Source organism: Rhinatrema bivittatum, chromosome 13 (genome assembly GCF_901001135.1).
Source record: "Rhinatrema bivittatum chromosome 13, aRhiBiv1.1, whole genome shotgun sequence".
In the NCBI taxonomy this organism is placed as follows: domain Eukaryota; kingdom Metazoa; phylum Chordata; class Amphibia; order Gymnophiona; family Rhinatrematidae; genus Rhinatrema; species Rhinatrema bivittatum.
Genome location: NC_042627.1, coordinates 82,392,465 through 82,404,649, shown reverse-complemented (window position 1 = coordinate 82,404,649; position 12,185 = coordinate 82,392,465). Strand labels below are relative to the sequence as shown.

Sequence of the window (12,185 nt, the reverse complement as noted above, 5' to 3'; positions counted from 1 at the left end):
CCAGATAACGTCACAACCACTTATCACACAAACTTTGAATTTAGCAGATAGGATGAGACCAATGACCACTGGCAAGCCACCAAGTTTAAGCAAAATCTCTCAGTCAGTTATAGCATAGTGAAGAGGGTCACTGACAGACAGATGGACAGACATGACTTAACTAATGGAGCCACGGTGCATTCGTCCCGTTTACCCTGGCGTTCCTTGTACCCTTCATTTATGTACTTTAAGTAATGGTAAGTGTTTAATTTGCCACCATAAACATTTTTTACATTATTTATCATAATCCTCTTGTTTCATAAATGCACAAGGTTGTAATTTGGCGTTATGAATTTGCTTCATTAGTTAGGTTCGCTATGTCTGAGTATTCAATTACCTCTCAGCTTTTTGACATTTCCATGCCGTGGCAATTATTCTTCATATGTTGTTATATTTTGTGTTAAAAATTGTTCCCTTGCCTTAAAACTGTTCCCTTGTCCTACATACACACAATATTATTGTAATAATAGATTTTTATGCAAAACCTATTGCGCCCCTAGCATGTGGTTCGAGCATATAATGGTTACTTCTGGTCATACTCACTTAATACATCTTTCACTATGTTTGATTTTTAGCATATACAGTGAAGTCCATCTACTGGATGCAGTTATCTGTGCATCCTGCACTATAGGTATTTATTCATATTTTTTAGATATACATTGTCCATTTCAATTTTGTTCCCTTTGGGTGGTTTATAATTTTATTATTCAATCACACATCTTCTTAGATCGAATTCATGCACACAAATATACAAGGAGAATGTAAGATGTCCCTTTTTTTGTGTTTTTGAGTACACGGTTACAATTCTGTATGTCTTTATTATTTATTTTATTATTTATCATATTTTTATCATTTCATTTTATGTTTGTATATATGGCTTCATATGTTTTACATGTTTTTAAATGTATTTATTTGTTCATAATTGTTTTATATGTGTTTTTAATAGCCCCTGAAGCAGCTCTTACGAGCGAAACTCGGCCTGAGTTGGGCTTTTTTGATGCTCAATAAAAAAATCAAGAATCCGTGGTGTTTACCGGTTCTTTTTTCTTGGTTGCTACCGCAATATTGGACCGGTTTCCGGTTTGCTTTTTTGGACCTTCCAAGCTAAGTATCACACATTACATACAAATGACTTTGGTCTCTTTACTTACTGCAGGCAAGTTCCCCATAGGGCACAGAGCTCAACTTCTCCACTGCCTGAATGCCCACCAGCGTGGGATCTGCACACAGTTTAGCCAGCTGCTGGAAAGTCTGCTTTTCACGTAGTGGGTTAAAGTCTTGTTTGTGACCTGATCAAAAAGCAGAGTGAAAGCAAATTACTTTATGGAAAATACCAATTTTTTATTTAGTGCTGAAATAAGTCTGAGAAATGTAGCCCCATGTCCCAGTGACTCAGGCAGAAACATGGGAGAGGGCAGCTTGGCCTGCGGCCCTTTCCACTTCTGCCACAGGACGTTTCTTCTAGTTTGAGTGGTTCTTATCAGAATCTCATTCCAGACAATCCTCCGCAGGACCCCCTGCTCCTTCTGAGCCCTAGGTTTGGATTTCATGTTTGTGAAAGGAAGGTCTCATTTTCTTAAGTATGGATTCAATTTTGGTGGAGGAAGTAGGCTCAAAGTTGTTTAGTTCGATGTAGGAGTTGATTGGGATAGTTTTAGAGGGGGTTGTTGTGGTTGGGAAGCGAGTAGTGAGTTTGGTGATTTTGTCCTGGAAGAATGTAGCTAGGTCTTCACATTTGGATTTTGCATCTTCGTCTGGTATGGGGTTGGGTAAAGTTTTAGTGAGGGTTGATACTTTTCAAAGAGGGCGAGTGCGTTGAATTTCAGGTTGTGTATTCTTTGGGCGTAGAAGTCGTGTTTGGTTCTGTTTAAGGTTTCACGGTAAGAGAGAAGTGAGAATCTGTATTTTTTAAGTTGTGTGATGGTTGATTCTTTGCACCATTTTCTTTCTTGGTTTCTCAGGTTGTGTTTCAATGCTTTTAGTTTATGTGTGTACCATGGGTTTTTTTGTATTTTGAGATGGGCTTATTTCATTGGTTTGTAGAGGACATATTTTGTCTGATGTGACTTTAGTGATGTTATTCCATGAGATAATGGCAGAGTTCGCATCAGTTAAGTCAAGGTTGTCTAGTCCGTTGGATAGAGCTGTGATTAAGTCATCTCTTTTAAATGGAAAGGAGTTATGTGGGTGGGGTGAGGTGGCGTTGTTTCTTATGGAGCAGGTGGCTGCCTTCTGACTCCCTGCTTGATTGCACACAATTTCTGTCTGTGAGACACAGAATGAAATGTTCACTATGGGGTAGATTGGGTTTGCGCACATAAGATAAGCGCGCAACCCCCGAAAACCTACCCCTGCCTCCCCCTGTGCGCAGAGCCTATCTTGCATAGGCTCTGCGCACAGGGGGCTGTTCCGGGGGCGGGACAGAGGCCTCCGGAACAGCCACCGGGCCAGGGAGATGGAGAGCCGGCAGGTGTAACTTCTTCAATAAAGGTCTGGGGGGGGTTTACTTAGGGCTGGGGGGCAGGACAGAGGCCTCCGGAACAGCCACCGGACCAGGGAGATGGAGAGCCGGCAGGTGTAACTTCTTCAATAAAGGTCTGGGGGGGGTTTACTTAGGGCTGGGGGGCAGGACAGAGGCCTCCGGAACAGCCACCGGGCCAGGGAGATGGAGAGCCGGCAGGTGTAACTTCTTCAATAAAGGTCTGGGGGGGGTTTACTTAGGGCTGGGGGGCAGGACAGAGGCCTCCGGAACAGCCACCGGACCAGGGAGATGGAGAGCCGGCAGGTGTAACTTCTTCAATAAAGGTCTGGGGGGGGGGGTTTACTTAGGGCTGGGGGGCGGGACAGAGGCCTCCGGAACAGCCACCGGACCAGGGAGATGGAGAGCCGGCAGGTGTAACTTCTTCAAGGTCTGGGGGAGGGGTGGGTTAGATAGGGGAAGGGAGGGGAAGGTGCGGGGGGGGGGGGGGGGGGGGGGGCGGAAGGAAAGTTCCTTCCGAGGCCGCTCCGATTTCGGTGCGGCCTTGGAGGAAACAGAGGCAGGCTGCTCGGGTCGGCGTGTGCAGGTTGCACAACTGTGCACCCCCTGCGCGCGTCTATCCTGGATTTTATAACATGCGCACGGCAGCGAGCGCACGTTATAAATTCTGGTTCTATGTGTTTATCAACCACTGATGCTCAATAGCATTAAGCAATGGTCTTCAAAAGGTTAATGACACAAGCTCAAGAAACGGTGCAGTCTGAGTTTTTCCATTCCTCATTCTCTTTATAAGAACTGAGCTGCCACCTGGTAGTGGCAATGTGACACTGACCTGTGCCTTCGCACACCTCCATTAACTCCCGCAGAATGGATTCTGTAATGAGTTCTGCCACAACCTGTGGCTCCAGGTGCTGCGTACTGATGAACCCCTGAGCCTTCTGACACCTCTGCGGCTGCTGTGAGCATAGAATTGCTTCCAGCACCTGCCTGGCATCCTGACTAGAGAGCTCGCTGTAGGAACAGAGTAACTCCTAGAAACAGAGAGACATGAAGAGAATAAACTCAAATAAACAGCCAGCACAAGAGCAGACACAGCACTTGGGTCAGAGTGGACATACACACACATAACGCCTCCTATCCCTGTAATACATGCCTGGGACAGTGTGTATATGTACAGCACTCTGGTTATATCCTCCTACCCCTGTAATGCACACCCAACCCATATTATATCCTCCCTCCTCTGTAATGCACACCTGGGAAAGCGTGTATATGTACAGCACTCTGGTTATATCCTCTTACTTCTATAATGCACACCTGGGACTGCGTGTATATGTACAGCACTCTGGTTATATCCTCTTACTCCTATAATGCACACCTGGGACTGCGTGTATATGTACAGCACTCTGGTTATATCCTTCCTCCTCTGTAATGCACACCTGGGACCGCGTGTATATGTACAGCACTCTGGTTATATCCTCCCTCCTCTGTAATGCACACCTGACCTATGTTATATCCTCCCTCCTCTGTAATGCACACCTGGGACCGCGTGTATATGTACAGCACTCTGGTTATATCCTTCCTCCTCTGTAATGCACACCTGGGACCGCGTGTATATGTACAGCACTCTGGTTATATCCTCCCTCCTCTGTAATGCACACCCGACCCATGTTATATCCTTCCTCCTCTGTAATGCACACCTGGGACTGCGTGTATATGTACAGCACTCTGATTATATCCTCTTACTCCTATAATGCACACCTGGGACTGCGTGTATATGTACAGCACTCTGGTTATATCCTCCTACCCCTATAATGCACACCTGACCTATGTTATATCCTCCCTCCTCTGTAATGCACACCTGGGACCGCGTGTATATGTACAGCACTCTGGTTATATCCTTCCTCCTCTGTAATGCACACCTGGGAAAGCGTGTATATGTACAGCACTCTGGTTATATCCTTCCTCCTCTGTAATGCACACCTGGGACCGCGTGTATATGTACAGCACTCTGATTATATCCTCTTACTCCTATAATGCACACCTGGGACCGCGTGTATATGTACAGCACTCTGATTATATCCTCCTACCCCTGTAATGCACACCTGGGACAGCTCGTATAGACACAGCACCTGCTGACAGTAATTCTTTCCATGGAAACATTCATCTGTAAGAATTTCCAGATCCCTCAGCACCTGGTCGTCTGATGAATGGCCCGTCACATTGGAGGAGAAACTTTCCAAGCTGGATGCTGTAAAGAGAATGCTGTGATTGAGAGTCAGCCCAAGGTTCATCATCTCTTCCTCTGCACACAGCAATCAGATATACGCAGGGAGCTCAGCAGTGCCCAGCGCCAGCCTGAATAGCAGAAGGAAGCCTTGAGCACTGTAAGTGCTCTGAAGTCTGCAACTGGTAGGCTTAGAGGTTACTGTGAAGGACTGGGGGGCTTTCTGGGCATAACCACCTGTCTCGCTGCGTTTTGGCAGACTATTGAAAATGCATCTTTCTAATTAACTGCTGTGACAGACACGGCTCTTATGATGTACGTAGAGAAGTCAGATAAATTAATCATAGAAAAAGGCGTGCCATCCATTTCAATGCGTATTCAGCATGCTGAACATTAGCTTTGCTGACTGGTAACAGGACACGAAGCACTGAGGGCAGGGACCCTCTAGGTAATATGGTAAGGGCTGCTACAGACCCTCACCTTTAATGTGGAGCCCGAGGTGGGGGATCAGCTGATCTGCCATCTCAGCTTTCAACTGTTTCACATGGACATTTATCTTTTTCATCAAATATAAAGAGCGGACACTGAAGAGCAAGCTGCCAAGGCATCTCTTACCACTGTGAAGTCTCCTTCTCCGGGCCCCTGCACTCATGTCGGACGAGTCTCTGCTCCTGAGCACTGCCTGCATGTCTGGGGGAAGCTGCTTGCTGCTTATTGTGCCAGCTGCCAGGGCTCTGCAGTGCAGCAGCAGAGAGAGATCTTTGTGATAGAAGCTGAAGTAACGACAGACTCGGCTTGCTTCATGGACGCAGCACTTGTCCAGGAGCTGCCCAATCAATGAGGACAGAGAGTCCCGCTCTCGCTCTGCCAACGGGCTTTGGAGCATGTCTTGGCACGGCAGATCAGCCACGCTTAGGTACTGGCGCATATTCAGTGCAGCCAGTCTGGAAAAGGTAAACTGCTCAGCCACACTGTCATAAAGATGCCAGACTTTGGGTCCTAGGGCATCATCCTCCTGCAGCAATGTTTGCCGAGTGATGCGGCAGACCCAGAGCTCCCTCTCCAGGTTTTCTAACTCTTGGAGCAGCACAGAGTCGTCTCCTGCCAGCCAGTGGCCTGCCAGCGTGAGCAGGAGGTGCTTCTCTGTAACTGCATCCATCTGTGTTACCGGGGAGCCTGGCACATCATGGGCTTGTGCCAGGAAGAAGCCAGACGCCACCTTTGCAGAGACGCAGCTGTGGGTAAAGCTCTCATGGCACTTCTTCCAGAACTCCACTCGTGCCAGATTCCGCTTCCAGTGTCCAGCAGTCTTCAAAATCTGCAGATCCCAAAGCATCTGCAAAGTAAGCAGAGCAAGAACTTTTACTGCCCACCCTAGCTTATTCTTTTTAAAAAGGGATTGCGTTAACACAAGTAGCGCCAATTATCAAGGCATCAACCCTACAGCAGGCAGGAATGAACTTTTATAAACAAGTAAAAGAAAAGAAAATGATTCCTTACCTGCTAATTTTCGTTCCTGTAGTACCACGGAGCAGTCCAGACAGTGGGTTATGTCCCCCATCCAGCAGATGGAGTCAGAGAAAACTTCGAAGGGTGCTCCCATATAAACCAGTGCACCCTCTGTCATCCTTCAGTATTAAGAATATCAAAGCCTGAAGAGACAAGTTGGATGGATCAAGGTATAAAACCCTTTCAACTTGAACTGTACAGTGTGTACTAAGCTTTAAGAGGCAACTAAACTTGCAAAATGAACCATGAAACAGCCACTAAACACGTGGTATACGGAAAACAATTTGAGCAGAGAGACAATCCCAATCCCATAAATCCTTAGGGTGGGCGTCTGGACTGATCCGTGGTACCACAGGAACGAAAATTAGCAAGAAAGGAATAATTTTCTTTTCCCTGTACGTACCCGGATCAATCCAGACAGTGGGATGTACCCAAGCTTCCCTACATAGGGTGGGCCCCGGATAGCCCTGCTCGAATGACCTGATTGCCAAAAGGTATGTAAAGACGTCCAGGTGGCTGCTCGCCATATCTCCTGAGGCGAAACGGATTGACTCTCCACCCAGGAGGCCATGTCAGCTCGGAGGGAATGGGCCTTGATGCCCACCAGAGGCTGCCGCCGGCACCAATATATGCCGAGGCGATGGCCTCTTTCAGCCAGCGAGCAATGATGGGTTTGGAAGCCTTGGCCCCCTTCTTTGGGCCACTCCAAAGCACAAAAAGATGATTCGTCAAGCGAAAGTCATTTGTGGCCTCCAGATAGTGAATGAGGATGCGCCTAACATCAACCTTGCGAAGCTCACGGGAATCCTCAGTTGAGATAGCAGAGTTGCTTACCTGTAACAGGTGTTCTCCTAGGACAGCAGGATGTTATATTTATTTATTTATTTATTTAATGTCTCTTATATACCGATGTCCGTTTGCACATCGCATCGGTTCACAGTAAAACATGAACTTTATGGGCGAAGCCCTTACAAGGAACAGATAAATACAGTTAACTTTAGGGCATAGCCCTTAACAAAAACCAAGGAAGAAATACATTGGATGGGGGTATTGATTTACATACTATAACCTATATATATGTATATATATATATATAAATAAATATAAACATAAATATTATAACATTTCAAGGTACCAAAATCAGAGGCAATTCGTAATCCAATATTCAGGCCGAGTTCAGAAGTGTGGATTGGGGTTATCCATTTTGGAAGGAATTATGTGATGGGGGGTGACGTAGGGTAGGCTTGCTGGAAGAGCCAGGTCTTTAGTTTTTTTTTGAAAGTGGGTGTATATGACTCCATGCGGATGTCATGAGGTAAGGAGTTCCAGATAGTGGGACCAGCTAGAGAGAAGGCTCTGCTTATGGTGGAGGAGAGTTTGAAAGCATTAATGGGTTGGGAACGTAGGGTTCCTAGGAGAGCTGTGCGGGTGGGTCTGTTGGAGGTGCGAGGGGTGAGTGGAGGGTTGATCCAATTGAGATTGGAGTGTAGCAGACTTTTGTGGATGATGGAGAGTGCCTTATAAAGAATTCGGGAGTGTATAGGGAGCCAGTGTAGAGAGATGAGTATGGGGGTGATATGGTCCTTCTTTTTGGAGTTTGATAGAATACGAGCGGCAGCATTTTGTAAAAGTTGTAAAGGCTTGGTGTGTGAAACGGGGATGCCAAGGAGAAGTGCGTTACAATAGTCTATTTTGGATAGAATAATAGACTGAAGTACAGTACGGAAATCCATGAAATGGAGAAGAGGTCTGAGTTTTTTTTATTGTTTGAAGCTTATAATAACAATCCTTAATGATAGAGTTAATGAATGATTTAAAAGTCAGGTGATTATCTATAAGTACACCTAAATTGCGAACCTGTGTGGGGAAAGAGGAGGATGAGTGTGTAAGTGGAATGTCTGGAAGAGGTTGCTTGTTAGATATGATTAAAAGTTCAGTTTTTTTGGGATTTAAAGCTAGATGCATGTCATTAAGAAGTTGGGTGATGGAAGAAAGGCAGGATTCCCAGTTATGTAGGGCAGTTTGGAGGGAGTCGGAAAATGGGAAAATGATTTGCACATCGTCAGCATAAATGAAATGCTTGATGTGCAGGTTGGTGAGCAGGGTGGTGAGAGGAAGCATGTATATATTGAAGAGGGTAGAAGAGAGGGAGGAGCCTTGGGGAACACCCTGAGGCAGACTAATGGGGTCAGATTCTTTATTATCCACAAAGACAGTGAAGAAGCGATTTTGGAGATATGATTGTATCCAGGAGAGGGCATTGCCGGAGATCCCAATACTCCTGAGGATGTTGAGGAGGACATCGTGGTTGACTGTGTCGAACGCAGCCGAGATGTCAAGCATGGCAACCAGATAAGAGGAACCTGAGTCAGTCCCTCTGATGAGAGTATCATGAAGGGAGAGCAGTAAGGTTTCAGTACTGAGATGTTTCCTGAAACCATGTAGTGTGGGAGGGAGGATATTGTTTAGTTCAAGGTGATCAGAAAGACGAGAGTTGACTAGTTTCTCGAGGATTTTAGCTAGGAAGGGGAGGTTAGAAACAGGTCTGTAGTTAGACAAGGTAGCGGGGTCGAGATTGGGTTTTTTGAGTAGTGGTTTCACTACTGCTTGTTTTAGGAAATTTGGGACTGAGCCATGTTCTAGTGAGCAGTTCAGGATATTTGATAGAGGTTTGGCAATTACTTTGGGTATTGAAAGCAGGAGTTTCGAAGGAATAGTTTCAGAGGGATGCGATGAGGGTTTCATCCTTTTAAGGATGTTTTCTACTTCGAGGGAGGAGGAAGAGTCGAACGAGGAGAGGGAGACTGAAGCGCTAAAAGTCGGTAGGCAAATATTTAAGTTATTATTAGAGAATTGAGTTGTGATGGCGGAGACTTTATTTTTAAAAAATTGGGCTAATTCATTGCAGCGATTTTTTGAAGAGTTAGGAATTTGTTGTGTGTGGGAGGGAGAGGTGAGTTCAGCTACCATAGAGAAAAGGGCCTTGGGATTGTATTGCAAGCCATGTATTTTTTTGGCGTAGTATTCACGTTTGGTGTGAATGATGGAATTTCTATATTCATGCATGCGTTGGTAGTAGATTGTTTTATTAGAGGGGGATTGTTGTTTGCGCCAGGATCTTTCAGCAGCTCTAAGTTGTGTTTTAAGATTTCTGAGGTACGGATTGTACCAGGGTTTTCTATTTCTGTGGTTCGGGTTTACAGTTTTTGTTATTTGTGGGCAATGCTCATTGGCAATGGAGAGAGTAAAGTTGACCCAGGTGGAGAAGGCGTTTTCTGGGGAAGAGAGGTCAATTTTTTTTTCTAATTCAGCGCATGCTTGTGAGATGGTATCAGTGGAGCAGGCTTTACGAAATTTAAAAGATAATGGCTGACGTGGTACGGTGGTAGAACTTTGAGGAAGAATAAGTTTAGTCTGGATCAAGTAATGATCTGACCAGGGAACTGCTGTGCAAGAGGGTGGATTGCTGATGTTAATGGGGGAGTTAATAAAAATCAGATCAAGTGTGTGGCCAGCTTTGTGTGTGGGAGAGTTCACAATTTGATGGAAACCCATAGCTTCAAGGGATGATATGAAAGCTTCGCAGGCCGGGGATTGTGGGGAGGTATCAACGTGTAAATTAAAGTCACCTAGGAGGATCGTAGGTATATCATGGGATAGTGAGTTTGCAATAAATTCAATGAGAGGGGATGAGTCTTTCTCTAGAAGCCCTGGGGAGGTATAAATGAGACAGAGCTGGAGTGTGTTGGATTTGAAAAATCCAATTTCGTATTGAATTGGAAGATCGCATTTTTGGGCCAATAGTTGTAAGTCCTTTTTAACAGCTAAGAGGATGCCGCCTCCTCTCTTCTTTTTCCTAGGGATTGAGAAAACATCGTAAGTATCTAAGGGTAATTGGTTGATGAGTGGTGTGTCATGCTGTTTGAACCAGGTTTCAGTGACAGCGCATATTTCTGGTTTCGAATCAGTTAGAAGGTCATGTAGTATATGAGTTTTCTTTGTTAGTGATTGTGCGTTGAAAAGGATAATGGAAATGAGTGAGATACTAATTGCTTGAGAGCGTGTGAGTGTCTTTATGGGGATCAGCCTTCTTTTGTTGAGAGAGATCTTGTGTTTTGAGGTCAGGTGTGTGAATGAGAATGGCTGATTGGAGTGGTGTTCTGGTTGGAAGGCAACAGAGCAGTTGTTGATTAAAGGAGGCATTGTGTCCTGCAAGTGTCTTGCGGTAATAGATTCAGGAAAAGAGTGGGAAGTGAAGTATAATTGCAGCACAAGCAGGGTACAATCCAAAGTGACAGGGCAAATGCATTCAAACAACATACAAACAACATACAGGTATCAGGCATACTACTGACTGCTAATTAATAAGGTAGATTATACAGTCAAAACCTAGATAGTCGATACTTTTATCCGTTGATAACTAGCAGACTACAATACCATTCGTGCTGCTTAGCCTTGTCTTGCTTGATCAGAGGTGTACGGTGAACTTTGCTGTCCTTTCCGGATGTGGGAAGCGTGATGAGGTGGGTGGAAAGATTTTGCTGTACTCAAAGTCCATTTATAAGTGGCCGCATATTATAGGAAACAAGTTACAGAGCTTTGGGGCTGTCTAAAGGGACTGCTCGAAGGGGCGCTCAAAGGGGCAGGCCCCTTTGTCGCGCTCCTTCGGCGCGTGACGCTCGGCGCGTGACGCCTAGATTAGCAGGTCTTTTAAAGCCGAGCGCGGGCTGCCTTGATAGGCCGGCTGTCCCTTCTTTTAATTGGTCGGGGTCCGGTGGAGGGCGGGGCGTCGGCCCGAAGAGGACGGCGATCCGGCTGCGGGCGAGGTCGGAAAGGCCCAACTGGCCTCGTGGTCGGCGAGGGGACCTGCCTGGGGTAGGAGTGCAAGAATGCTAGGCCTTACCCCGGTGGGTCCTCGGCGCCGATCGCGCAGGCCCTCCCTCCTAAAGCTGCGTCGCCGGGACGAAAAGGGGGTAGCTTCGCTTCCGCGGGTGTTTTAAAGCCCAGCGCGGGCTGCCTTGATAGGCCGGCTGTCCCTTCTTTTAATTGGTCGGGGTCCGGTGGAGGCGGGGCGTCGGCCCGAAGAGGACGGCGATCCGGCTGCGGGCGAGGTCGGAAAGGCCCAACTGGCCTCGTGGTCGGCGAGGGGACCTGCCTGGGGTAGGAGTGCAAGAATGCTAGGCCTTACCCCGGTGGGTCCTCGGCGCCGATCGCGCAGGCCCTCCCTCCTAAAGCTGCGTCGCCGGGACATATGGGACATATGGGTGACATCATCAGGATGGAGCCCAATCACGGAAACCTTCTGTCAAAGTTTCTAGAACTTTGACTGCCCCTACTGGGCATGCCCAGCATGGCACTAACCCTGCAGCCAGCAGGGGTCCCCCTTCAGTCTTGTTTAAAAAGCTACAGGAAGTGCCAAAAAATAAAATAAGAAACGTAACAAACCCAACACCGCGGGGCGGCAGGCGGGTTTCGTGAGGACTAACATCCTGCTGTCCTGGGAGAACACCTGTTACAGGTAAGCAATATTTGCTTTCTCACAGGACAAACAGGATGGTAGTCCTCACATATAGGTGAGTACCGGGCTGAGGATGTCCGAGTATGCACCAAATGTACCCAAGTGTGCAAGGTACTAGGACTGGGATGAAATTTGGCGGAGGGCATCCTGAACCTACCGGGCAGGCGGAAGGGTGTTAGTACGTCAAGTTGTGAATAGGTTACGCAGGACAGATTGGCCGAAGATGGAATCTTGTCTTCTGGCCTTGTCTAAGCAATAATGGGCTGCAAAGGTGTGGAGAGAACTCCAGGAACCAGCCCTGCAAATGTCAGGAAGCGGCACCGATCGTAGGTGTGCTACTGAAGTCACCATGGCCCTCACAGGGTGTGCCTTAACACGGTCTTGGAAAGGAATGCCCGCTTGCTGATAGCAAAAAG

General features: G+C 46.7%; 1 protein-coding gene across 1 annotated transcript in view; it reads right to left on the bottom strand.

Moving 5' to 3' along the window:
- The window catches only part of LOC115074851 (spatacsin-like), an 87,723-nt gene that overhangs the window by 33,838 nt on the left and 41,700 nt on the right, over nucleotides 1-12,185 (bottom strand). The window contains 4 exon segments of the mRNA XM_029574775.1: nucleotides 1,191-1,328; nucleotides 3,351-3,549; nucleotides 4,621-4,766; nucleotides 5,358-6,078. Of these exon segments, the coding sequence (XP_029430635.1) occupies nucleotides 1,191-1,328; nucleotides 3,351-3,549; nucleotides 4,621-4,766; nucleotides 5,358-6,078 (1,204 nt within the window).